This window comes from Borostomias antarcticus (genome assembly GCF_949987555.1).
Source record: "Borostomias antarcticus genome assembly, chromosome: 1".
Taxonomy (NCBI): Eukaryota; Metazoa; Chordata; class Actinopteri; order Stomiiformes; family Stomiidae; genus Borostomias; species Borostomias antarcticus.
The window spans coordinates 37,187,141-37,214,239 of NC_140234.1; the positions used below are offsets into that span (position 1 = coordinate 37,187,141).

At 49.6% G+C, this 27,099-nt stretch overlaps 2 protein-coding genes across 3 annotated transcripts in view; one reads left to right on the forward strand and one right to left on the reverse strand.

The window, feature by feature from the left end:
• Positions 1-513: 513 nt before the first annotated feature.
• On the forward strand, positions 514-19,142 carry LOC311313881 (alpha-2-macroglobulin-like). Of its 2 annotated transcripts, none has more exons than XM_084444128.1 (36): positions 514-679; positions 1,331-1,517; positions 2,164-2,320; positions 2,952-3,004; positions 3,157-3,177; positions 3,372-3,540; positions 3,729-3,813; positions 4,176-4,308; positions 4,464-4,578; positions 6,093-6,202; positions 6,445-6,606; positions 8,202-8,441; positions 8,657-8,720; positions 9,173-9,318; positions 9,576-9,725; positions 9,952-10,326; positions 10,761-10,839; positions 10,999-11,149; positions 11,358-11,583; positions 11,850-11,976; positions 12,801-12,922; positions 13,070-13,121; positions 13,269-13,352; positions 13,432-13,608; positions 13,888-13,969; positions 14,157-14,313; positions 15,759-15,839; positions 16,049-16,226; positions 16,376-16,572; positions 16,649-16,864; positions 17,047-17,165; positions 17,327-17,417; positions 17,532-17,594; positions 17,980-18,085; positions 18,198-18,239; positions 18,697-19,142. In XM_084444128.1, the coding sequence occupies exons 1-36, from the start codon at positions 591-593 to the stop codon at positions 18,717-18,719; spliced, it is 4,629 nt and encodes a 1,542-aa protein (XP_084300254.1). In that variant the 5' UTR covers positions 514-590; the 3' UTR covers positions 18,720-19,142. The 2 variants fall into 2 exon arrangements, with proteins under 2 accessions (XP_084300254.1, XP_084300255.1); XM_084444129.1 differs by having other exon boundaries at positions 11,023-11,149.
• Positions 19,143-19,399: 257 nt separating this feature from the next.
• Positions 19,400-27,099, reverse strand: part of phldb1b (pleckstrin homology-like domain, family B, member 1b) — a gene marked incomplete at its 5' end in the record, with an annotated part of 66,483 nt that continues 58,783 nt past the window's right edge. The window contains 6 exons of the mRNA XM_084444144.1: positions 19,400-21,225; positions 22,367-22,452; positions 23,466-23,685; positions 24,953-25,099; positions 25,203-25,293; positions 25,894-26,185. Coding sequence (XP_084300270.1) covers positions 21,085-21,225; positions 22,367-22,452; positions 23,466-23,685; positions 24,953-25,099; positions 25,203-25,293; positions 25,894-26,185 — 977 coding nt within the window. The 3' untranslated portion in view covers positions 19,400-21,084. The remainder of the gene's footprint in view (positions 21,226-22,366; positions 22,453-23,465; positions 23,686-24,952; positions 25,100-25,202; positions 25,294-25,893; positions 26,186-27,099) is intronic.

Here is a 27,099-nt window from a genome sequence, read left to right on the forward strand (position 1 = left end):
CACAACTGATTGTGTCACCCATGGTCATCCTATAACGTTAACCATTCATGAAATTATAATTTTCATAACACTTTACAAACACCATCATAATCGACAGTGAACCTATAGCCTATAACTGGGGCTTAGGGTCGGGTAGTACGGAGGTGGGACCCAAATGCAGGACGGAGGACGTTCTAACGTAGAACGTGCAGAACAAACTACAACGGACCCACGGGCTCTTTGCACTAATATCACGGCCTTGTAGGCTACCTGTTTGACACCTATGGTTTGAGTCATAACCTTATGATAGACTGATAAACACTACCAATCTATCCTATGTTAAACTGTAGGCCTGTTATGTCCAGCTGTGTGTGTCTGCTTTTTCGTTCGTCATATGTGAGTCCATTTCGTGGGCCGGAACTTTTTGTACGTGATCATTCGAGAGGGAGGAGGGAGAAGGCAGCAGGAGCCAACCGATTTGGAAAGGGGAGGGACACCTTTGGGGGTACTTGGGTATAAATTGTGAAAGTTTTCAGCTGTGAGTCTACACAGGTGCGAGGACGTCGGGAGATCATTCTGCACGCGACAGACCCAGACGCTGGACAGCAGCGATGGCACTTGCTCCAAAAACGCTCGGCGTTATTCTGGTGATTGCATCGGCACTTTTGCAAACTGCGACATCGCGCAACTTCAATGAAACGTAAGTAGGCTTAGCCTACTAGGCTACCAACCTTTTAGAAAGACATGTCGTTTTGGTGGTGAAAACACCATACAAACTTCTTCCTTCTGTTTCTCCATTGTGCACGCGTGCCCACTCAACTCGGTTTGCTGAGGTGTGTTTATTGAAGATGACAAACTGGAACATGTTTTATTGTTGTCATAGCGACGGTGCTGGTAATCTGCTTGCAATTTTCCCCCACCCCGAATAAACAAATATTGAACTGGTCAATGGCCTCAGGAGACCGCCATTATGTAATACTTGGAAGAGCAGATGCATTCTCTCTCTCTCTCTCTTTCTCTTCTTCTCCTTTTGCGTGCGCGTGTGTGGTATTGATGATATATTAATGGCATTCATGAACTCCCCATCACCTCCGGTGTCCTGTAAGTTCAGCCTGCATCAGAAGGTAGAATGAGAACAGGTCTGAACGTTCCAAAGACGGAACAGCACGACTTCCAAACATATCGGCCCAAAACTCTCATTCTGCCTAGCTGGCAGTAGCCTTTATCTGGCTGGCCACATGATGCTGTTCCTCCTGCTGTGCAATCCATGACACTACAACCTCTAAATGTCTCTTCTCTCACCCTCTCCTCTTCTCCCCCCTCTTTTCCTTCCTTTCTCTCCTCCCTGCAGTATCTACCTGGTGACTGTGAGCTCCCAGGTGGTGGGTGGTAGCAGGGAGACCCTGTGCGCCCAGGTCCATGGCCCCACCGAGCCCCTCTCCCTGCGGGTAGAGCTGCAACCCGAGCGGGGCAGCGCCTCCGTCCTGCTGGAGAAGAAGCAAATCGCCCAGGACTACTACCGCTGCCTTCCCTTCCAGGTTCGTCCGCCCCTGCTGACCCACCTGACTGAGCAGAGGGACAGTAGAACAAACTAGAGGATTCACTGTTTGCAAAAACTTTATTGGCTGGGGAGATGGGAGAGGAGAGGAGGTCCCCATTCGTTGCAACGTTACCATATACACCCCCCTCCGGCTTTTATTACACAACATGTGTCTCGCTTCATATTGGTCTTGGTTGAACATCGCGTCAGTTGTATTGAGGACACGACACAGTGGTCACATTCTATGCTAGTCTATACTGGTCATTTGTCTACTGGTTATTCTGTCCGCATCAAAACAAAGACCTCTTTTACCTGGAGGCGATCCCTGCATTCCACTGATAAGGTGCCCCCTCCAAACCCCTCCACCCTCTGACCCTCAGGATTGCATAAGAGGCAGTATTAGCGAGTGAAAACGCATACCCTGCCACAGGTATGTTTTGGTGTGAATGAGGGCCTCTATTGAAGACTTATTTTGGAGCTGGTTTCATGTTGAGGGGATGAGGAGACGCATGTGCAGACATGCAGACAGACCCTGGCTGTGTAGGGGTTTTGTTCAGTTGGTTCATTGCTCTGTGCCAGCACACCTGGACACCTATTATTACAGAGACACTAAAATCTACATCTAAAGTGTGTGTGTGTTTCAGGTGCCGGCGGTGGTAAGGGACACGGTGGCCACCATCCAGGTCACAGTGAGTGGGGAGAAGGACTCCATGAGTAAGGGGGCCAAGATCCTCATCCAGCCATCCACCTTCATCAACCTCATCCAGACAGACAAACCCATCTACAAACCCGGCCAGAAGGGTAAGAGATGCCCCCCCACCGCCCGCTAGTTGACCCTCCCGATGCTTCTGAATATTCGTATGTATTATCTTCTGTCTTTGTATGGATAAACACTCCGGTTCCTCTGTAGTAGAATACCTAGTCTGACTGGACGGATGTAGGTTGTGGAAATAAGCCTGGTCTTCGTTTATTACTGGTAATACTAATGGCTAATACTACCATCTGTGGTGCCTGATTCATGTGGTAGTCCAGTCCATACTATGAATTTCATGACAACATTCCAGGGCAGAACTGCAATAACCTAGCAACCGCTCCGCCGAAGACTATTGTGATTGATCTTACTATGTCGATGTTAATAATTTTCTGTACTATGGCAACATACTGTAGGTTTTTCATCGGTCATGCCAATAAGCTTATTTGAATTTGATTGTTTAAAGAGTACCCCCCCCCCCCCCTATAACCGAATGGTAATTTTACTTAGAATAACTTTCTCCAGCGCTGACGCAGCGTAACCAAAGTGTGGGGAGAGGTCTGGCCATAGTATGTGAGACTATAGAATACCTGACTGATGGTTCTGCCTTTAGCTTTCTGAGGGCCTTAGGTCCATTATATTGACATGGTGCTCCACGCGCTGTTTTCTGACCCTCTCCAGTCCAATTCCGTATCGTCTCGCTGGATTCCAGTTTTGTGCCGTATAATCAGATGGTGAGCTGCTTCCTGTTACCAGTGATCCTTTCAAGAATGTGTTACTCTGTTCACAGTTGATGTTACTGTGCTACTATAGCTTGGAGGAGGGTGGGGTAATTGTTCTCTGGCAGCGTCTAACTCCTCTCTCTCTCTCTCGCTCTGTTTTCCAGTACCAAACAGTGGAGCTTGAGGTGAGATTGGGTCATATCAAAGTACAAACTCCTATTAAAGCGGTTGTCTAATAACTATGAAGGGGAAGAACAGTGTCCCGCTGTCCTCCAGACCCATCGTCACAAATGTCCTGCAGTTTAATTTGTTCCTACTGCTGTACCTCGAAAATCGAACCACTCTCCAAACACTCTCTCCACTTCTGATTGGTGCACAGGACCCCAACTCCAACCGCATCGCTCAGTGGCTGAACCAATCAACGGTTAGCGGCATCTTGGACCTGGCCCACCCCACCACCCCGGAGGCCGCTCAAGGTCGTTACGTCATCACCACCTGGAATGAGAAGGGCCAGCGGAACGAACACACTTTTGAGATCAAGGAGTACGGTGAGGATGGCTGCCAGTTATGCTATATACATTATTATACTGTATCGATCAGGTCTCCCTTGCTATATACATTATTGTTATTTCTATCAGACCTCTCTTGCTATATACGTTATCATTATATCTAATCAGTTTAGTAATCAGTTTCAATTACTATTTGCAAATTAACTGTCAAACACTGTCAAATGCAGTTCTGCCCAAGTACGAGGTGAAGGTGCATCTGCCCAGTGTCATAACCATCCTGGACACGCAGGCTACGCTGAGGGTCTGTGGAAAGTAAGTTCTACTGACTAGTAATTGGTTGTAATGTTGAAGAGCGTTCTACTGACGACGAGTTAGTCCTACTGACAAAGGAGTTAGTTCTCGTGTTCAGTTCTACTGATGAGTTGGTTCTACTGGTGAGGTGTCTAATAGTATTTGATTATTATTATTAGTAGTAGTAGTAGTAGTATTAGTAGGAGGTTCTTTCCTGCCACAATGTAACCAATGGGCTGTTCCCCAAAGTACAAACCCCACCCACCTGACCCCCCCAGGCAGACTCATGTAAACACTAAAGTAATTGAAAGGATTTCAACTAATATTTGGACCCAGGTCTGGTAAGGCTACTCGAGGAGGCTTGTTTGATTGTGTGTGTTTAGGTATACGTATGGGAAGCCCGTGCTGGGCTCTGTGAAGGCCACGGTGTGCAGGAGCAAGAAGTACTGGTTCTGGGACTGGTCCGATGAGCTCCGGGACGGGCCCACGTCAGTGTGTAAGAAGTATGAGATGCCGGTGAGTTCTCCAGTCTGCCACACTCAAACCCCTACTGGGCTTGGGCTGGACCCACCCATCGTCCCTGAAGGTTAGCTCTGGGTGGGCGTGCACTGGAGTCCGGCTGACCAGGTTGAGTCCGGCCCCTGATGGGGTCTGTTTGGTTTGTCCTGCAGACAGACAAGACGGGCTGCGCAACACAAGTGTTCGATGTGACGGAGTTCGCTCTGAACAACTCCAGGTTTGAGGACAGCTTCCAGGTGGAGACGGAGCTGGAGGAGTACGGGACAGGTACAGTTGGAGGGGAGGTGGGGAGGAGTATTGGACAGATGGGAGGGGAGTAGTTTTGGACAGGTGTGAGGGGTGGGGAGGGGATGAGTATTGGACAGGTAGGAGGACAGGGGTGAGGGGAGCAGTATTGGACTGGTAGGAGGACGGGGTGAGGGGAGGAGTATTGGACAGGTAGGAGGAGAGGGGGGTGGGGAGGAGTATTGGACAGGTGCTTTAGGAGAGAGGGCAGCAGGGGTGTGGTGGATTCCAAATGAATGGCTGGCTGTGTTCTGAATCACGTACTTCCATACATGAAGTCTCCGACGTAAATTCAGGTGAGGCACGTACGTCACGGCCGGGGTAGTCGGCAGAGGTTAATCAGTCACGCATGACGCCAGCACCAGCTGACTGTAGCTGTCATAGCATTGGTCAGCTCACTAGAGCGCATGTATTTAAGCTGTCAAAACATGTCATTGTTCGCGCTTACCATTACTGCTGGTTGTGCATTGCATGCTCGCCCCACCTCCTCCTGCGTATGTCGATGTCATGTTGTCATCGTTGCTCTCTGTCCGGGTTAAGTTTGTCAGGTATTCCACTAGCGTCGGCTAGTGGAAGCCAGAGTAGACACTAGCTGGTCTCTGTTTCTCCGTGGTGACCGTGGGCCGAAATGTCTCCGAATGGCCATCCAGCGGTCCCTCCGGTCGCCATGGAGGCAGACACTAGGCTGTATCTCCCTCGGAACCCACGAAGCGTCGGCCCGTGGGGGCCAGGGACTATAATGTACAGCAGTCCCCTTGTGGCTCTCTTTGACGATCTTAGTGGGCTGAGTTACCTCTGAGTGTCTTCCCGATCGCGGCCCACTCTGATCGTCATTGAGGCAGGGGGCTAGATGCCGTTCCCCCTTTTCTGGGCCAAGTGGCCCAGAGGGGGGGAACACCTAGATTGCCTCCCCCTGCTAACACGCTTTCCATGTCGGTGGAAGGCAGGGGGCCCCCCGGACAGAGCACACCGCCAAAATTAATATGCTATGTATTATGCCGCATGTATAATAAATGTTCAAATTTGACAAGTGATCTCGACTGAATATATATTATGCCAAAAATGTATGTAGTATGTCCCAATACATGGTATGCCACATCCAGTATGGAAGAAATACCAGGATATCCTACTACATCCGGTCGTATTTTGCAGTATGCAAGCCAGCACACGTCTGGCTATTCTGACCCATAATCCTGTGCTCAGTGGAAATTATCACGTTCGAGTCGCGCCGGTGACAGCGGAGGCGTTATGATGAATCCCAGCTGTGGACCAATGTCACTTTATGGACAGCGACGGATGTAGTTACATTTCAATGCAATGTTATGACAGGGTAGGATGTCCCAATTAGATGCATACTTTGCAAGTACTTTTAGGGGCAGCTATAGTACGTACTGGTAGTAGAAAGTATAAGTATGTGATTCGGAACGCAGACACTGTTTTAATGGTGTTGACCCTCCTTGACCCCTGACCTCTAGGCTGTACTCTTTAATCTCCAGGGGTGGTGCTGAAGGGAAGTGGCAGTGCCACCTTCACCAGTGACATCAGAACGGTCACGTTTGAGGACGTCCCAGCAGCGTACAAGCCAGGCATTGCCTACCAGGGCAAGGTGACCAATCAGAAGCATCAACCACAGGGAAAACAACACTGTTGGGCTGCATTATTGACAATGAGTGGTGTCAATATGTAATGGGTGTGGTGTCAATATATGTAATGTGAACTATTTATGCCATTTAGCAGGCTTCTTTCCAAGTGTTCAGTGATTACCAACATTTTCAGGATCTTTATGAACCCATGGGGGATTGAACCAACAGCCTTTGTGTAGCTAGCTAGTCAGCCTTATGTTTCCAGATCAAGGTGACCGGTCCAGACTCCTCCCCTGCTGCCAACGAGCCGGTCCAGCTGTTCCTGAGGACCGAGCCCTCTGAGAGCTGGACCCTGACCACAGACTGCAAGGGCATGGTCCTCTTCTCCCTGGACACCTCCCGATGGAAATCCGGAGTATTCCTACAGGTCAAGCTCTTGTGGAATTGTGACCCAACAATTTGCCCTATGTCTCAGATCTAGGTTGCGTTTGTTTGAATCACCAACAAAGGCCTTTTTAATAAGTTATTTAGGTACGATATGGTTTGAGCAGACTTTTTTTTGTGGTAGTCCCCTTGTGTGCTGCACATTTAGCGCAGTTTAGTGGGCAAGTAACGGGCTATGGCCACGGAGCAGCTTAGCAGGAGCGCTTATCTGCCATCACCACTAGATAAGCTTCCTCGCATAACCTAACCAGTGTGTTCTGCATATTTAGTTCTGGAACATTTTTTGTCCTGCTATCACTGAACTGTCTGTCCATGTTTTGTCCTGGGTGTGGGGGGGGGGTGGGGGGGATAGAAACAACTATTCTGCCAAATGTGTCTATGGGGGTGGGGGGGATAGAAACAACTATTCTGCCAAATGTGTCTACAGTAAACGGTATGTATCGTCCTGTCTGTCCCTCACACTTCAGTAGGAAGAACCATAGTGATGCTCACCTCATAGACAACGCAGAAACGATCTAATCTGAGTCCGTGGTTTCCAGATAACTTGACGGAATCGCGTCTGGGTCACCAAGCTTTAGACTGGGTTCTTCCCCGATACTGGTGATTACGGCAGGGGATTAAGTAATTAATATAATCTAACACAAACTTTGTATACTGTACACACAAACATAATGGTTCACACTTTGGTCTGTGTGAAGTGTTCCTAAATCGGCTGCTCAACTGGAACAATTCGGTTCCACAGAGCGAAAACCAAAGGCCTTTTTAATAAGTTATTTAGGTACTACTGTAGGGAGTTAACCTAATCAACGATAACTCCGGCCTAGTAGACAAACCAAATTAAAAATGGAACTAAACACGTGTCTACGTTAATACTCAGCGCAAGATGGTATAATTAGAAAGATCGGGTACTTTTAAATGCAGTCTAATGGATTTATTTGCCAAATGGTAAAATGAAGCAATCTGTTCATTAAAAGACATGCCTTCAACAATGGCTAGGACTTAAGACCCTTGCAACCCTCAGTGCACTCAGGCAGAGATGCACCAAGGAGTCCAAATGATAAGCATTCTTATACAGTTTGTGTTGCATAGCGACCTTAGTAGGCCAGGTCAGAACAACCAACAGAGCAGCAGATAAAAAGTTATTCATACTTATCTATGGAGCTATCCTAGCTAAGCTCATAGCGGGATCATTCTCTACGCACAGACTTTCATGCAGCAAAATGGCACAAACTATCAGTTTCAGAATGTATGACATGATAAAGACTTTGTTATTGATAACGATGCTCATTACAAGACGAGATGGCTGGGGTACAAGGCCTCGACAGTCGACAGATCAAATGGTTGACGCAAAACGATTAGCCTTGTCTACACAGTCAATTTGGGTTGACGTCAATTGAGATGACAGACGGTACATGTTGTATTGATACGGTGACAGTCTTATCAGTGACGGCCGCTGGCCATCAGACGCCTTACTGTACATGACCATCGGAAAACTCCTAGTCAACCACCAAACCATCTTCTTTCTCATTGACGTTAACAGTGGTCCTCCTCCTCCCCTCCCCTCTTTCTCTCCGCCAGGCGAAGTCCGGCCTGGATAAGGAGGACGACCCTCCATACGTGCGCGGCCTGCGGCGGCCCGATTATCGCTCGGCCTATCACCACCCCACGCTCTTCTACTCCAAGAGCAAGAGCTTCCTGAAGCTCCGACCGGCCGGCCAGAGCTTCTCCTGCGAGACGGACGCCACTGTAGTCGCTGCCTACATCATTCAGGGGGAGGAGCTTAATAAGGGCCAGGTGGCTCTGGACTTTTTCTACTTGGTGAGATATGAGATCAGCTTTATTGATCCCCCAAGGGGATGACTTGTCTTCAGCAATTGACCAGCCTGGATAGATGGAGGTAACAGTTAAGCGTTAGGTAGAGAACAAGGTACCTGTTCTGTAGAGCCGATACAGCTACACCTGGTACAGCTACACCTGGTACATCAGTGGAATGTGAAGCTGTTCTAAGGCGTGGGGTGTGCTGTGTTCTGCAGGTGATGTCCAGAGGCAGTGTGGTGCAGCACGGACATCTGCCTGTGGCAGTAAAGCAGGGGACAGGTACGGCCAGGGATATGTCACCTCTAACACACTAGGATGACCTTCCCTTCCACCATCTCTAACATGCAAATGCTTTTATGACCTAGCAAATTGTTTTCTGTATATACAATACAGTTATTGATGACCTTACTACCCTTCCACCATCTCTAAAATGCAAATGGGCGTATGGCCTGGCAAATGGTTTTGTTTATACAATAAAATGATTAGTCATTATAGGATATATTTTGGGCAGTATAATATTTTACCGTAGTTATAATATTTTACCCTAGTTGTATTGTTTATACAATAAAATGATTAGTCATTATAGGATATATTTTGGGCAGTATAATATTTTACCGTAGTTATAATATTTTACCCTAGTTGTATGTCATGACTGGCTCTGGTTATGGTAGGCAGTGACATTGGGCTACTAGGAATACACATTCTCCCTCCCTCTCATCACTCCCCCCTAGTGAACAGAGGAGAGCTGTCTGTTCCCCTGCGGAGTCTGGCAGACCTGTCCCCCTACGCCCAGGTGGTTGTGTTCACCGTCATGCCCGGTGGAGAGGCTGTGGCCGACAGCATGGACTTCCCCATCCAGCTCTGCCTCAAGAACAAGGTGGGCTCCTCTCCAGAACCGCACAGCCAACAAACACTCGTTCTGTACATAAGACGGTGTTCTGAGTACCTGACTGTAGGTATCTCTGGTTCTCTTGAATACCTGCTGACTGTGTAGATATCTCTGGTTCTCCTGAGTACCTGCTGACTCGGGTATCTCTGGTTCTCTTGAATACCTGCTGACTATGTGCTCGTGTCTCTGGTTCTCCTGAGTGTCTGTGGTTCTGCGTACGTGCTGACTGTGTTTTGTGTGTGCAGGTGTCTCTGCGGTTCTCCTCTCCACAGGAGCTCCCTGGAGGGAAGACCTCCCTGAGTCTGCAGGCCCAGCCCGGCTCCCTCTGCTCCCTCAGAGCCATCGACCAGTCCGTCCTGCTGCTGAAGGCCGAACGAGAACTCAGCCTCGAATCTGTACGCACTGACCACCACACTCTGACCACCACACTTGGACCACCATACTGACCACACGGACCACATACTGACCACACTAGACCACACTCTGACCACCACACTCTGACCACACACTCACCAAATGCTGACCACACTCGCCACATGCTGACCACTCTGACCACTACACAGAGCACAAACCTGACCACGCATGCTCTAACTGTTTCGGTGCTTGTCCTCTTGTGTGCAGGTGTTCGGGGAGCTGCCAGTGGAGAGGCTGTCAGGCTACCCCTACAATGTAGAGGACAGTGAGCCTTACCCCTGCCTGCCAGAACTGCCAGAACCACCACAACCACCACCAGAACCAGAGCCAGCCATGGAACCACGACCAACCCTAGTAACAAGACCTGCCCTAGAACCAAGACCTGCCCTAGAACCAAGACCTGCCCTAGAACCAAGACCTGCCCTAGAACCAAGACCTGCCCTAGAACCAAGACCTGCCCTAGAACCAAAACCAGCCCTAGATCCGAGACTATCCATTAAGGCACCCAAGAGAAGCCGCAAGAGACGCTCCTTCTATTTCGGGCCCAACAACGAGAAGAATGACGTCTACAGCATCTTCAGAGTAAGAGAACAGACGCTGTCTACTACTTCTGTCTGAGATGGGGGTTTTCACACGGCACGTCTGATGATGATGATGATTAAGGGGCAGTTGTGGCTCAGGTGGTAGAGCGGGTCGTCTGATGACCGCAGGGTTGGCGGTTTGATTCCCGGCTCGTCCTGCCCACATGTCGAAGTGTCCTTGAGCAAGACACTGAACCCCAAATTGCTCCCAATGAGCAGGCTAGCCCCTTGCATGGCAGCTTGCTGGCATTGATTTGTGAATGGGTGAATCAGGCCATTTTAAAGCACTTTGTCCATTAAGGTGGAAAGGCGCTATACAAGTGCAGTCCGTTTCCCGTGTTGGTGTTTGACCAATGACTGATCATATACTGTACACAGCATTGTATATCATCTCTTTCATCTGGGTCCTGCCAATGGCTTCTGCTTCTCTTTCAGGAAGTGGGAATTAAGATCCTGACCAACTCCGATGTGAAGAAGCCTTTCGACTGTAACGCCCCTATGATGGTGGCATATGGTGAAGATGTTGTTCTCAGTTCATGAGCTTGTTAACCTGGCGGTATTGTACAGTAACATGGATAGTGGGTTGGGTGTAGACTCTCTAGTACTTAGCCATTGGATATAGAGGGGATGTTTGCCTTTGAGAGGACTGTTAAAATCTGAATGTTCTCTATAGAGTATGATATGGTGGATTCCCCAGCCATGGGCGTGCCGGAGAGCATGTCGGAGCCCGTCAGGAAGGACGGAGGTGAGAAGGACGGAGGTGAGAAGGAAACCGTCCGGACATACTTCCCCGAGACCTGGATCTGGGACCTGGTGCCTGTTGGGTAAACCACCGCTGTCTTCATGTTCATGATGGAAATGTAATGTTTGTGAAATGTCCAAAATGCCAGCTTCCAGACTAACATGCCTCTTCCAGACTAACCCTCCAGCATCCAGACTAACCTACCAACATCCAGACTAACCTGCCATTTTCCAGATTATTCAGACTAACCCTCCAGATCAACCCCAACCTGCCACCTTTTCTTCCTGCAGAGAGTCGGGCTCCGTGAGCCTGGAGAGGACCGTTCCTGACACCATCACCAAGTGGGCCGCCGGGGCGTGGTGCACCTCGTCCGTGGGTCTGGGTCTGGCCCCCAACGTCGGCCTCACGGCCTTCCAGCCATTCTTCGTCAGCCTCACCCTGCCCTACTCCATTGTCCGCGGCGAGGTCTTCACCCTCCGCGCCACCATCTTCAACTACCTCCCCAAGTGCATCATGGTAGGGCGCGCCGCTCGTACGCAGCCGTTCTGCCTCCGGCTCCGGGGGGGGGAGCAGAGGCGGAGGGATACGGGGGCGAGGGTGGTGGTTTAGAGTTGAGACCCTGTATCCTTCCACCTGACCTTCCTCTGACATGCAGCCATTTGGCTTTTCCTACTCTGCCATCCACCATCATTATCGTCACCGTTTAACCAGCCGTATTCATCTAGGATCATTATCTGTATGTCCCTCCACGCCTGTGCAGACAGTCTTGTCCCTGTCCCCAGGTGAAGGTGTCTCTGTCTGACTCGGCCCAGTTCAGCGCCAGACCGTGTGAGGGCTGCCAGTACCAGATCTGCCTGTGTGCCGACGAGAGCCGAACCTTCCAGTGGATCATCACCCCCACCGCCCTGGGTGAGCCCATCTCGGCACACTCTCAGCCAGTGATCCAATCACAGCCTGCTCTCAGGCAGGGCCGAAGTAGAGGCCGGGGCTGAGGTAGGGGCCGGGGCTGAGGTAGAGGCCGGGGCTGAGGGCCCAATCATCTGTCGGCTCCGCGCCTCAGCTTTGCAGAGACATGCTGACAGGACTGACGGTCAGGTCGTCTCTGACGAAATACGGGGAAACATCCCCCTCAGGGGACCTGCAGCTCTCTCCTGACGGGGGACGGGTGGGGGGAGGAGGTAGTGAAGGAGGGGGAAAAGGGGGAGTGAAGAGAGGGGGGTGAGGGGAGAGGGAGGGGAAGTGTTGGAGAAGAGTGTTAGTGTTTGTTGTGTTAGTGTAATGTAGAAAGGCAAGAGGATTTCAGAAAAAGGGTGACATGGGGCAGAGATTGAGAGGGGGGCAGATATGGAGGGAGGAGAGAAGGGGGAAGATATGGAGAGGGAGGAGAGAAGGGGGCAGATGAGGAGAGGAGGGGGCAGATGAGGAGAGAAGGGGGCAGATGAGGAGAGAAGGGGGCAGATATGGAGAGGGGGAGGAGAGAAGGGGGCAGATATGGGGGGAGAGGGAGGAGAGAAGGGGACGGATATGGAGAGGGGGAGGAGAAGGGGACAGATGTGGAGAGGGGGAGGAGAGAAGGGAGCAGATATGGGGGGAGGGGGGGGCAGCTGTTGATGCTGGTAACGGTGGAGGTTGAGGTGTATATGCAGTCAGGCAAGATTTGCATACCGACATCTCTGTGTACCAAGAGATTTTGACGTGTATAACTAGGCATGTTAATGTGTGCGTGTGTGTAGGGGAGGTGAGTGTGAAGGTGAGCGCGGAGGCTCTGCAGACCAAGGATCTCTGCGGCAATGAGGTGGTGACGGTTCCGGAGGTGGGCCGCATCGACACGGTGGTCCGCTCCCTGCTGGTGGAGGTGAGTCGAGGCTCACAGTATCAACAACGTGGATTCAATAAATGACCCTCCCCCGCTGTGAATTAACTTAATATGAATTCATTCTGACCTCTTGGTGGATGTTGATGTCTGAGATCTCAGGCTCATTATTCCGTTTCTCTCTCCCAGGCAGAGGGAACCCAGGAGACTGTCAGCCACAATGCCCTGCTCTGCCCTACAGGTGGGTCCAGCTCATACTGTACATGCAGTATCCCTGATCCCCCTCATCTCCGCTTCTGACACTGGACTGGTTGTAGATCTGTCTTGAGTGAATGTGTGAAACGGCAGGTCTTAATCCCGAGGTGACCTCTGTCTTGTCTGTGTCCAGAGGGTCCAGTAGAAAGGGACATCTCTCTCCAGCTACCGAAAGTGTTCGTGGAGGGATCGGCCAAGGCCTCTCTCTCTGTCCTGGGTAAGAAGAACCTCCTCATCCTGCCCCTCCTCGTCCTCCTCATTACCACGTTGCTGACCGCCCCGTGTGATCTCCTCAGGGGACCTGATGGGCCGAGCCATGAAGAACCTGGACAGCCTGTTGGCCATGCCCTATGGCTGCGGTGAGCAGAACATGGTTCTGTTCGCTCCCAACATCTACATCCTGGAGTACCTCCAGAGCACCAGGCAGCTGACCCCCGAGGTCCGGGACAAGGCCACGCGCTTCCTGGAGAGTGGTGAGCGTTCAGTAACGGCAGTGTACAGTAGTGTTTAGTAACAGCAGTGTTCAGCGCTTCAGAATTTGCACTATATAATAATTTGACCTACAGTCAGATGTGATTATCCTGATGGCTGATTCTTTAACCTTCTGAACTGATCATACATTTGGCCCACATGTGCACTTGCTGCATACAAATTGATAACCAAGTGTTCAGTAACAGTATCCAGTAACGGCAAGGTTCAGTGACAGCAGGGTTCAGTAATGGCAGTGACCAGTAACAGCGGTGTTCCTACAGGCTACCAGAGAGAACTCAACTACAAGCATGACGACGGCTCCTACAGCGCCTTTGGGAAGAGGGACAAGTCAGGCAACACCTGGTCAGTCTGCTGGAAAGCGCACACACACACACACCATGTCCAGGTACTCCAGTCTACTTTTAGTCTGTTTCTCAGTGGTAATTACAAATGTGCCAAGTCAGAAAAGCAGTGCCCTTCTGTTGTGTAATTTCCTGATGGAGAGTTGTGCGTCTCTGTGGACATAAATGAATTGTTAATGTGTCCTCAGGCTTACCGCCTTTGTGATGATTGCTTTTGGAGGGGCGCGGTCCTACATCTACGTTGACCCCGCCCACATCGCCAAGGCCAAGTCCTGGTTGGCCAGACACCAGCAGCCGGATGGCTGCTTTGCCTCAGTGGGGAAACTCTTTAATAACGCCATGAAGGTGAGGCATGGGGGGGGGGGACTCGAGTCTGTCTGCAGGACCTGTCTGCCTGGATTACACCAGCGCAGATGTCCATGGCGTCGTTTTCGAACTGGGAAAACGATCCGCGATTACACATGAAATTGCACGTAAAGATCTGTTCAAACCTCATCTCACTAACGTTTCCAAAAACTCATCACAGTACCATTTAAAGAGCATATCAAACAGGCGATTTACGAGTTTGAGCTATAGCAATTAGCAATCAAGGGTATTTTCTTGGCTAGTAGCATAGTCTAGAATGTTGTGAGTTTTAAAATGCATTCATGCACACAGACATGTAACAAACATGGATCGAAATGTATTTATTGGTGAATGTTGGTGTTGGTTGGATGGCTGGACAGCTGCATTTAAACAACATTCTAGACTATGCTAGTTTTTAAAATCTCTAATCCAAAAATAGAGGCTACTTAAATCTTTAATTGTAGGCTAATCTCAATCTGTGCTGCTGTGAACAGTATTATAGCCTATTACTACTGTTCACCTTTGTTTATTTACATTGTAAGAGATGAATGGTTGTAAACCATGAACCCAGGTATATTGGAATTAATTTGAACTGTCCCTTTTTGGCCTGCTGAACACGATATCTCAAGAACGGCTCGACAATTTGTACATATTTGGCCAAAATGTCCAGTTGGACTTGATTAGATTAATTGGATTAGATTTTGGTATGCAAAGGTCAAGGTCACCATGACATCACAAAAGGCACTTTTGAATGCTAATGCTAGCTAGCTAATGCTAACAATAATGCTAATGCTAACTAGCTAACGCTAATTCTAACCAGCATTAGAATTTGCGTTAGCTAGCTAGCATTAGGGTTAGGTTAGGTTGGTTAAATTGGGGTTAGTGTTAATTGCAACTTGCATTGTTGGGCAGAGGCATTAAGCCGCTATACGGTTTTTCTAGTTTCCAAAAGCCTCCGGATCTGCCCATTACACACTAGAACACGGCTCCAGATTTCGAGCGTCAAAACGTAGCTCCGGCCGTATTGATCGAGCTTCGTTTTGGCTATGGAAGTGTGATTGCTAGGGGTAGTGTGATTGCTAGCTGCAAACAAGTATCTTTCAGGGATAACACTGAGAAACGCAGTAGTGTAATCCAGGCCTGTCTGTCGGTCTGCCTCCTGGAGGGGTTGTTTGTTTAATCAGCAGGAGTCTGCCACAGGGAGGCTCTGGACCGGAGTTATCCACGAGTTTTACTAAGCTTTGTTACACAATACTGGCCTTGGTTTAGACTTCTGTGGTCAAATGACCAGGTAAACCCCCAGTTTCTGCCAAGGTGTAGGCCTAGCCCACAGTGTGATAGTAGTTGCCTGATTGTGTGAAAACATACGATGATTGGCTGACCGTATTCTCCGTCGTCGTACAGTACGATTGTCCGACCATGTTTCTTCTCCTGTGACATTACAGGGAGGCGTGAGTGACCATGTGACCCTGACGGCCTACATCACGGCCGGTCTGCTGGAGCTCGGGGACAACACCACCGTCAACGTGAGTCCCAACCATCGTCTCCTACCAGCCAGATCCACAGCCTGGACCTGCTCTCCATCCTAGCAGTGTTAGCCACGATGATAATGACCGATGCAGTGCTGCGTTTGGCCTAGGGTGTTAATGTGCTAGCGTGTTAATGTGAGTGTAGTACTCCGCCGATCTCCACGTTGGCGGCATTGTGCCGGTCTGAGCGCACCCTGTATTGTCAGGACCCAATGGTGGAGCAGAGTTTGGACTGCCTGAGGAAGACGGCGCTGGCCGGAACGCCGGGCGATCTCAACTACTACTCCATCGCCCTCCTCTCCTACACCTTCACCCTGGCCGGGGACCAGGAGGTCCGGAGCAAGCTCATCTCATACCTGCACCAGAAGGCCAAGAAGACCGCAGGTAATTGCATCTGGCTGGTTGGCTGTTCGGGTTCTAGCTCATCGACATGGCTTCTCATGTGTTGTCAAAGCCCTTGTGTGGGCATACAGGTAGACAGTATGGATCAGTCTGTTCTGTGCAGACTTGAACCCCTGACTGACCCTCCGCAGACCAGGGTGTCTACTGGGAGAGAGCCGAGGTCCTTGGGAAGCGCCTGGGCTCCATCGAGGTGGAGATGACGTCATATGTGCTGCTGGCGCTGCTCTCTGGGCCGACCATGGACGGGTTCGGGCTGGACTACTCATCCAGTATCGTCCGCTGGCTGGCCCAGCAACAGAACCCCTACGGCGGCTTCTCCTCCACGCAGGTAGGTCCACACACACACCCCTACCTTAACTTGGCTCTGCAACCGGCGTACTGTCAATACTGACCTCTGTGACCAGGACACCGTGGTGGCGCTGAAGGCCCTGGCAAAGTATGGCGCTGCCACCTACAGCCCGGAGGGCGCCAGCACGGTGGTGGTGAGCTCTGCCGGCGGCATGAGGCAGGAGTTCAAGGTGGACCAGCACAACCGCCTGCTGTACCAGGAGCGGCCACTAGGGGAGGTGCCCGGGGAGTACAGGATCAGGGCAGAGGGACGAGGCTGTGTGTTCCTACAGGTCAGAACGCTGCCTCCTCACACCTCCCACTCTATAGAAAGCCTCAAGCCTATGATATGAACGCACGTCAACGGAGTAGGAGTTTTGGATCTGTATAGTCGATCGCGTCCTGTGATTTGATCAGTGTCAGGTGACAGTCTGTCCTGTGTCTTTCCGTGCCGTCTCCTCCGGCGCGGATCCAGATGGCTCTGCGCTACAACATCCCGCCTCCTCCAGACTTCTCCGTCTTCAGCGTGACCAGCAGGGTCGTGGGGAAATGCAACAACACCAAGCCTGTCCTCAAGGTCAACGTGGTCGTCAGGTATTGGTCCTCACATGGTGAATGTGATGGTGAATGTGTTCACCAGGGCTTTTGAAGACACCAAAAACAAACTGACACAAACTTGCCAAGGGCAACCAGAGGGTGGAAAACAACCGTGGGAAAGCGATGTTTGTTGCAGTATCTCTGTGTGCACGTCTCAGGTACACTGGCCGCCGCGAGGAGACCAACATGGTGGTTATCGACTTCAAGCTGCTCTCTGGCTTCGTCCTGGTCAAGGATTCCCTGGAGTCTGTGAGTTCCATCAGCAGTAGTACTGAAGTAAATACTAATACACTTAGTTGGCATAACGCCGCTCACGGCCTGTAATGCTACTGTTAACTCCGTGTTCTGTCCCCGCATGTGAAGGGAGACCGCAACGTGAAACGTGTTGACCAGGAGGACGGACATGTCATCATCTACCTAGACGGCGTACGTCTCAAATATTTTACTTGTAAAGTTGGTCAAATGTTTGTATTTATAAGTTGGACAGATCTTCAATGCTGTTAAGTTGGACAAATATTTTATATTGGAAAGTTGGGCAAATCAGTGGTCCTGGGTGGGTGTGAAGTTGGACAAATCTCTACAGCTGTAAAATTGAACAAATCCAATTTTATACTGCCCAATGGAAAAATCATTCTGGTTGTAAAGTTAAACAAATCTTTATGGTCTTTACGTTTTACAATTACTGTAAAGTTAGACAAATATTTAGTGTTCACAGTTGATTTGTAATCCACAAATGTTTCAAGGCACATGTGAGGGTATTTGACAAGTGCTGGGTGGATTTGCGGTCTGTAATGTGTGTGTGGTCCTGCAGCTGAAGCAGAAGCAGAGCCAGTCGTACACGGTGGTCATCCAGCAGGACGTCTCAGTAAGGAACCTCAAACCTGCCGTGGTCAAGGTCTACGACTACTACCAGACAAGTATGACCACACGCGCTCAGTCACGCACAGTGGAGACACAGATGCCATGGAGGAACATGGTTTGATCGACTCGACTTGAGAGTTCTGAGTTTGTGTGTCTGTCTCTCCTCAGGTGAGGAGGCCGTCACCGAATACAGCTCCCCATGTGCCGAGGGTAAGTTCATCACCTCCTTTAACCACATCTCCAGTCTTCTCTGGCCATTTTCCTCTGCACGATTATGACAAAAGATGATAATTGCGATTATTTGCTTCAAAATGGTAATTGAGATTGATGGTGATTCATATTTCTATATATTAAGTAATGGCTTTAGCGCTGCAGTTTGCATATGACCTGCTGGGCTTGAGCGACATCTTTTTCGTAACCACTCAGCGGGAACGCCATAAGTGCCTGTGATTCGTCCGTGTAGTCCTAGCACACAATTCAAAGCAAAATTGTTAATTGCGGCCTTTTGCGATTAAGTTAATCGCGGAGGTCATGATCGCAATTTAGATTAATTCACCATTAATTGTGCAGCCCTAGTCTTGGAACATCCAACTAAGGGGAACTGTCCCACAGTCTATTGGGAGAGCTGTCAGACAGGTGTAACATTTGTTTGCCGTTGTTTACACAGGTGACGAATTCAACGAATTCTAAAGTGACTGGAGACCACGGCCTCCTGCTAATTGGTGCAGAGATTAACCAATTACTTAAATTTCTGTGTAGTTTTACATTTGTGCAGTCTTAAGAGCCCCTACATGTCTGTGATTTTTACCTTCATGTGTGTATTTACATGCTTTTCACTGACCAACTGTGGAACTGCTGTAAAACGGAGTGGTGTTTAGATGCTATTTTTGTGCAGCTGCACTGTACAACATCCAGCAGTTGGTCAAGTTATAGTTGCTACTTGTTTACTATAATAACGATGATTTAATAGGTCATTTACAACAGTATTAATTATGATAGGTCTTTTACGACAGTTTGATGGGTGATATTCAACAGTACATGCGAGTTTAGTTCCCAAAGGACTCTTTCTAGATGTAAATGACTTTTGAGACTGAAATAAATGTTTTGAATGAACTTGGTGTTTGGTGGAGTGTGTTCAAGAAGGACAATGACAGACGGTGGTTCTGTAACATTTTACTAGATCTGACAAACTCCATACATTAAAGTACCGCATGACTCCCAGACGGGGCCATCAACATTTTGTGTGTGAGGCTAATGGGAGCTAGTAAGAATACAGTTTACTAACCTACTGTGTGTTCAGCGGGATCAACAAACACAGTGCATTGATACACCCCTGGTATTTGCTCAAATCAATTAGTCTTCAATGACACTTATGAAGTTTTTTTTTTTTTTTTTTACAATACTGTCTTATTTCAATGGTGAATAAATGATATTTTCGTACAGGCATTCATACAGTAAAGTCTTTTCTTTTATAACATGGACAATATCCCAACAGTGATCTGATTCCTTTTGCGGATGCTGACCACTTAAGATGTGGGGGAAGCAGTCAGAATGAGAATATATTAAGGTCTTTTATCCCTAGTCTTCTTTCTATACCGACAGACGTCAAGGAGCTCAGGCATTGTCCACATGAATTACAAAAGACATGGCTGGTCATCTCTGCAGGGTCACATGGTCAGAACCCAGCACACAGGTCATACTGTATGATCAGAGCCCAGCACGAGCCCAGCACACAGGTCACATGATCAGAACCACAGCGTAGTCTCACTCATCTACAAAAACACATCTGAAACGTCACGATTGATCACAGCCTGATCAATACTTCACAATATCCTGATCAAGAACATCACAACACCAGTAGAGACTCTATTAAACCTGGAGGGTGTGGTCTAGTCTGGTCTGATGGGTTTTTCGTTCTTTTTGTAGACATACCTCATGCAAGTCTTTCCACACCATATTCCTAAAACCTATCAAATAAACTCAGATTGTAGCTAGTGGAGGAAGGTCTGGTCTAAACTCAGATTGTAGCTAGTCCAGCATGCCAGAGCCAGACTAGGAGTAGGTATGACACGTATCAAGGCACAGTATGATGGGTCATATTCTCCATCTGGTATCTGTCTGGCCTCTCTAGCGCCCTCTAGCTGATGGTGTAGGCTGGCAGTGGTGGATGGCTGCTTCAGGGTCAAGTTAGCAGGACTTGGCAAACAAATCGGGCTTTTCTGTTTGTGTGTGTGCATGTGTGTTTTGCACCTTTAGAGTTTTGTTGGCAACATGACAGTATTAGACAGACACAGTGAAATGTAGTTCAACAGTGGACTGTCTGGGTTAATGAGAACTACAAACATGGACTCCTGAGCTGCTGTCTGGGGACACTGATAAATGTAGTCCCAATCTCTGATCTCTATTAGCTGTAACGTTAATAGAAGACTCCCAAATAAGATCTCTTAAAATATATTTCTTAGATTATGACACCTCTCCATCACAAATAGTCTTACATAGATTCTGGAAAAACAATCTTTATGGAGCATTCCATGAAATGACCATCATTCAGAAAACATTGGCATCATGTCATTTGGCAATATTCAACAATATAGTGTAAAAAATTTAAACTTTTAAAAATTAAAAAGAATACTACATATTACGATAAGGTCTCAAAACCTTGAGTCTGTAACTAAAACAAGATCTCTATTTGGCAATATAGAAAGGCTTTGACAGTACTATGTTTTGGTTTATTTACAGTCTGTGTGTGTGTGTGTGTCTGTGGCGATGTCCTCCAGGGCTCCCTTTTCAATCCAAAACAAGGCAAGAGTAGAAAATTCGGTGGTGAAAATGTCTACATTGTAAAGTGAAGAGGTGAGTTTAAAAATATATATGATCAAAAGTAACAAAACAATAGAAAAGAAAAAGGCTTTTCCCGATGCTGGGAATGAGAGAGAGATCTGTAAATGTGTCCCTGACAGAGCAGTCTGGTGGTGACCAGGGTGATCACCACACCACAGCCACGCGGCGGCTCCACCACCATTTCAGGAACTGTTTGTATCCCTCCGCCCCCCTCTCAGTTCAGGAACTGTGTGTATCCCTCCGCCCCGGTGACGATGACATCCATCCAGATCCTCATGGCCTCGGGGGAAGGAGCAACCATGTAGTACAGCCTGTCATGAGTCTTCACACAGAAAGTCAATGAAGGGTTGGGGCTCTGGAATGGGGAGGGAGGGAGGGAGGGAGGGAGAGAAAGAGGGGGGGGGGGGAGGGAGAGAGGGAGGGAGAGAGAGAGAGAGGGAGGGAGAGAGAGGGAGGGAGAGTAGGTCAGTATCATATTCACCTCAGCTGTGCCAAAGCTCATGCAGCATCCCAGGCTCTCGTGCTGTGTGTGTGTGTGTGTGTGTGTGTGTGTCAGCAATGACACATGTTGTTCCACGCCACACCATTAGTCAGCGTGCTGCACACACACACACACACACACACACACACACACTCACACACACACAGACCTCTCTCCGAAACTGAGGAGGCAGGAGCCCAACTATGTGCTGGAAAGGGATAGATAACAGAGCGGTCACAGGTCAGCTAATCATAACAGGAAGTACTACACAGATGTTCACACACACACACACACACACACAGATCTGACAGTCAGGCAGGCAGATAGAGAGGAGTGGGGTTCTGAGCTGTGTCAATCATGCAGGGCACTTGATTTGACTTTCTGTGTACGGTAGGACCAAGGTTATATAATAACAAACATTGCACACCATGTCAGCATGCTAAGCTAAAACAAGCACACCTTAAGTACCAAAACCAGATGCAGTTGAGCCTGAGGAACTGATTCACACTCTACGCAAGCTACGCTGACGCAGCAGTGAACGTGGGCTCCACACAAGCGCTGGTGTACAGTTTACTTAAAAAAATAAAAAAAACTGCTACGCAAGGACGCGTCAAACATACCTCACGTAGCATCACGTACCTCGCGCTAGCATAGAGTATGAATCTGCCCTGAGACTCGGGTCTGTTAAACACACAGGTCCGCTTAAACCAACATGGCGGAGAAGGGGGCGGGGCTGTGCTCGGACAGCGAGAGGGTCATACATACACTGGTCAAATTGAGGTTGAAAAATCCCTTCTGTGAACCCCGTCGGCCAAAGCAAAAGAGAGGAGAAAACAAAGAACGAAAAAAACAAACATAGAAAAGCAAAGAATGTGAAGAATGAGAAATGTGCCTAAGAATGAGAACAAGTCTTCTAATGGCCAAATGTGAAAATAAGAGATGGTTCCTTTCCGTTCTGTGGAGAGAGGTGGATTGTAGTCTGACTGTCATGGAGGGGCGCAGGGACAGAACGTACCTTGGTGGCGCTGCGGAGGTGGTCGTAATAGACCTCCTCGATGGCCTGGAAATAGATGACTCCCTTCAGCTTGGTCTCGTGTTTGTCTGGAACAGAGGGAGACAGGATAGCTGGTCAGGCAAAACCCTCAGCTGTTCTATGGTGTTGGTACAGCGTTGTGTTGGAGTGTGTTCTATGGTGTTGGTGCAGCGTTGTGTTGGAGTGTGTTCTATAGTGTTGGTACAGGGTTGTGTTGGAGTGTGTTCTATGGTGTTGGTGCAGGTTTGTACTAGGGTTCATGTTCTATGGTGTTGGTACAGGGTTGTAGAACAGTGTGTGTTTTATGGTGTTGGTACAGGGTTGAGTGTGAGTGTTCTCTGGTCTTGCAGGACTGTGGTACAGAGTTGCTGTGTGTTTCATCACCCTCTGCAGAACTACAGAGGAATTGGGGGGAGGGGGCAGGGGGCCTCACACACCCCTCTCATCCCCAGGCACGCAGGCACACACACACATACGCTCGCACACACACGCACACACATGCTCACACGCACGCACACACGCACACACACACACACATGCGCGCACACACACACACACACACACACACACACACACACACACACACACACACACACACACACACACACACACCAGCAGCAGCACTTCTAGGAACACTTGCTTCATTTTGATACAGAGTAATTATCTATTAACGACCTGTTTTATCTTTCAAATAGCCTTGCATTTGCATATTATCCAAATGCCTGATAACAAAGTCCTCTTAATGGTGTTCAGCTTATTCAGCAACCCCAACACTTCCACGGTATCAAGCTCTTCTGATCCTCTTTCTCTATGAATCAATCCATCAGACTCAGAGCTCAGGCGGTAAGAGCAACGCAATCCACTGAGGAGGGCTTACTGAGAGCTACTGACAGGAACAGCTTCTGCATTCTGATTGGCTCAGATAGAGCAACACATACTAACCAGCTGTGTCTCCCACCATTCAGAAGTCACCTCACTTATCCTGGTGACCTAGTCAGACTGGAATTCAAACCTCGGTTCCCAGGGGTGTGTCCATGTGCTAGAGAGCTGGACGAGCTAAAGCCTCCCCCAGCAGACTCACCAGCGTAGTAGGAGAAGGTGCGTTTGAGCCGGTCAAACAGGAACCAGCGTTTCTTCCAGGACTTGATCTTGCCGCCCATCTTGACCAGGTAGCCCTTACACATCTTCTCTGTCAGGATCACGTGGTAGCAGGTCTCCACGTTGTGGCCCGACGACTCCACATGAGATCGCAGGTCGAACTCCTCCTTCCTGATGGGCAGGTAGCGCGTCATTGGACGAGCCTGGAGGGGGAGGGGCAGAGGAGAGGAGAGAGGAGTCAAGGGGTTCCTGGAACTTCTTAGGTCTGTGACAGAATGTTCTAGCAAACATCCAAGAAGGGTTCTCTTAGTGTTAAGAGCTCTTTGAAAGAATCAAGAAGAAGACTCAATAACAACGCTTTTCTTTAGAATTGTCCAGATGCACTCAATGGTAAAAATGCATGTTCCCTTTTTGTATGTTGAATACATAAGCTGTGTTCGGAATCGCTCACTATTCACTATATAGTGCACTATATAGGGCGTCAGCCATTTTGTTTGTAGTGTCCGAATTCTCCACGGAATTTTCGTTCCCTATAAAGTCCACTATTTATTACCCACAATTCACCTTGATTTGCAGGGAACAGTGCATGTACCCTACATTTTCTCCGTTCCCTAGGTAGTTCACTACATGGTGAACCCTATATAGGGAATAGGGAGTGAGGGAACGAGTGTGCGATTCCGAACACAGCTACAGTCCTAATAATCGGTGTACCCAGAAGCTCTCGCTGCAACAAGAACTTCTGGGAACAAGCTATGATATTCATGGGCACCAATGAGAATCCTAAAGGATTTTCAATAGGATGCCGATTGGCCCGTGCAGCGCTGTGGCCTCTGATTGGTCACTGACCACAGAATTCCACTTTTCAAGTATTGCTAACAAGTCCTGCACTCTAGCGAGCTGTCTAGCATATCTGATGCATAGCTCTCACTTCACAGAGGTTTTTTATTACACAACAAAGGGAAATTATTACACGTCAAAGTGTATCACCTAAATGAGGTTTTCCATTTAGTCCTGACAATATTCTCCTGAAGAAATAATGTTCAGCTGGATTTGAGGTAGGCTGATGTGCTGTGGCGTGTTTAAGCAATAAACAAAACAATTGTTTGGTTTATTGCTTTTATACAACGGTTACTACAGGTATTAGTGTAAAATTAACACACAGCAATGTAAAATATGAACATTTATTCAAAACAAAGCATCATTCCCTCAATTCCGCCGAGCAAAATAGTTCCCCTAACAAAAGGGTTGCCAAGCAACAACAACTACAATGCATTGGATCAAATGGGAGGCGCATTAATACCTAAAATGGAATGATATGCGGTCCCAGGTGTGTGTTACAAAGTATTTTAACACGACTTCCAGCCAATCAGAATCAAGAACCAGAACTAAACGTTGTATAATTTGTGTTTAGTGGTGCTTGACTCCAGACTACAGTCCTAACAACCTGAAGGACGCTCCGCCCCGTCTGACCTGTGAGAGGTTCTTGGACCTCATCTTGACCTCCCTCTCCACCAGCTGCAGCCTGTGGGACGCCTCCTCCTGAAGCCTCTTCTCCGCCTCCTCCCGCCTCCTCCTCTCCTCCTCCAGCAGCTGACGGCGCGCATGGCTCTCTCTCTCCTGAGGAGGACGACAGGGCGGGGGCGGCCCGTTAGCTTCAGCATGGGCTCACGCAACCGGACGGTTTCAGTACGGGGTGATGTGATTGGCTGGGGTTTCTTACGCGTGACTCGATGAGTCTGGCTTTCTCCAGGTGAGCCTCCTTCAGCATCTTCTCCATCTCCTCAATCTTCAACGCGTCCATCCCACTGGCACTGTAGCACAGGGGGGAGGGAGGGAGAGAGAGAGAGAGAGAGAGAGAGAGAGGGATAGAGAGAGAGAGAGAGACAGAGAGAGAGAGGGAGGGAGAGAGGGAGGGAGGGAGAGAGAGGGAGAGAGTAAGGGAGGAGAGAGAGAGAGACAGAGAGGGAGAGGGAGGGAGAGGGAGAGAGTAAGGGAGGAGAGAGACAGAGAGAGTGAGAGAGAGAGAGGGAGAGAGTAAGGGAGGAGAGAGAGAGACAGAGAGAGAGAGGGAGGGAGAGAGAGGGAGAGAGTAAGGGAGGAGAGAGAGAGAGACAGAGAGAGAGAGGGAGGGAGAGAGGGGGAGAGAGTAAGGGAGAAGAGAGAGTAAGGGAGAATGCTGAATTCCATTTCTCTGACTCTTGACCGGCCTGCAGTACCGTGTCCCACGACCAGGCCAGAGGGCTCCCAGTCCACCAGATGACCGGCCCTGGGCAGCCGGTGTCCAGCCCCCGGGGAAACCTCAGGACACTGTGGCTTCTCTCGGACAGTACTGTGTGTGTGTGTGTGTGTGTGTGTGTGTGTGTGTGTGTGTCCCCCTTGTGTGTGTGTGTGTGTCCCTCCCCGTCTCTAACCTGGACATGTTGTCGGGGGAGCAGGCAGAGTTGTTGCCGGTGGAGACGCTGGTGTCCATGCTGTCGGAGCTCTCCAGACTGAGCGTGTCGTACGCCCGCTCGCCGGCCCCACCCTCCTGGTGGTGGTGCAGGATGGAGTGGTGCACCATGGGAGGGCCGGCGGGGACCGCGGCGGGGGCGTAGTGGAGGGGCTGGGAGCCGTGCAGCGCCTCCCACTGGTACTGGGCCTCCACCGCCGCCCGCTGCTTCAGCTCGGCCAGGCGGCGCCGCTGCTCCTCGATCACCTGCTGACCTGGGGGGGGGGGGGGGAGAGGGGGGGGTCACTTAATGATACCATACCCAGGATGCACCGGACACACACACCACATCGGCATGCCAAGGCAAACGCACATTTCCCAGCATCCCCTGGGTGACCATCGGCCCGGAGGGGCGCCATGCTCCATACATACCGCCACGCGTGCGCTATGTGCCGCTCAACCCTTGCAACAAGCACAGGCATGACCACGCCGCCGCACTACGCCGCTAACCGCCACCAACGAGCTCCACCCCCGGGCGGGGCGGTCCACTGGGGAGCGTTTTGAGAAGAACCCCTCCTCCATGCCCCCTATCCACCCTGGGAGGGACAGACAGCTCTGGGGCGGGTGTGGTAGGAAGAGGAAGAGGCTAGTTTAGGAGAGCTCCGCTCAGACGGACTAAATGCGCATGCAGGCCTGGCTCTCCACAAGATGGACACACTCAGATCGGGGGGGGGGAGGGGGGGGGGGGTGTCTTTAGGAGGGATGGAGAGGGATGGAGGGAAGTGGAAGAGAAGGAAAAAAGACAAGATGGCAAACAGGGGTCCATGGAGATGACAGGTGAGTGGATGGAGGGATGAAAGGATGGAGAGATGGAAGGATGGAGGGATGGAGGGATGAAATGATTGAGAGATGGAAGGATGGAGTGATGGAGGGATGAAAGGATGGAAGGATGGAGGGATGAAAGGATGGAGAGATGGAAGGATGGAGGGATGGAGGGATGGAGGGATGGAAGGATGGAGAGATGGAAGGATGGAGGGATGGAAGGATGGAGAGATGGAAGGATGCAGGGCTGGAAGGATGGAGGGGAGAGAGGTAGAAGGATGGAGGGGAGAGAGGTAGAAGGATGGAGAGGTGGAGGGATGTAGAAGGTAAGAAGGAGGAGTGCAGAGTAAACCGAGACGCTAGTCTC

What these genes read in the sequence shown, in the direction of transcription:
- LOC311313881 (XM_084444128.1), top strand. Translation starts at nt 591, where the DNA reads ATGGCACTTGCTCCAAAAACGCTCGGCGTTATTCTGGTGATTGCATCG. An exon ending in CCCTATGATGGTGGCATATG is followed by an intron (nt 10,840 to 10,998) that starts GTGAAGATGTTG and finishes TGTTCTCTATAG; the next exon opens with AGTATGATATGGTGGATTCC. An exon ending in TCATCATCTACCTAGACGGC is followed by an intron (nt 17,595 to 17,979) that starts GTACGTCTCAAA and finishes GTGGTCCTGCAG; the next exon opens with CTGAAGCAGAAGCAGAGCCA.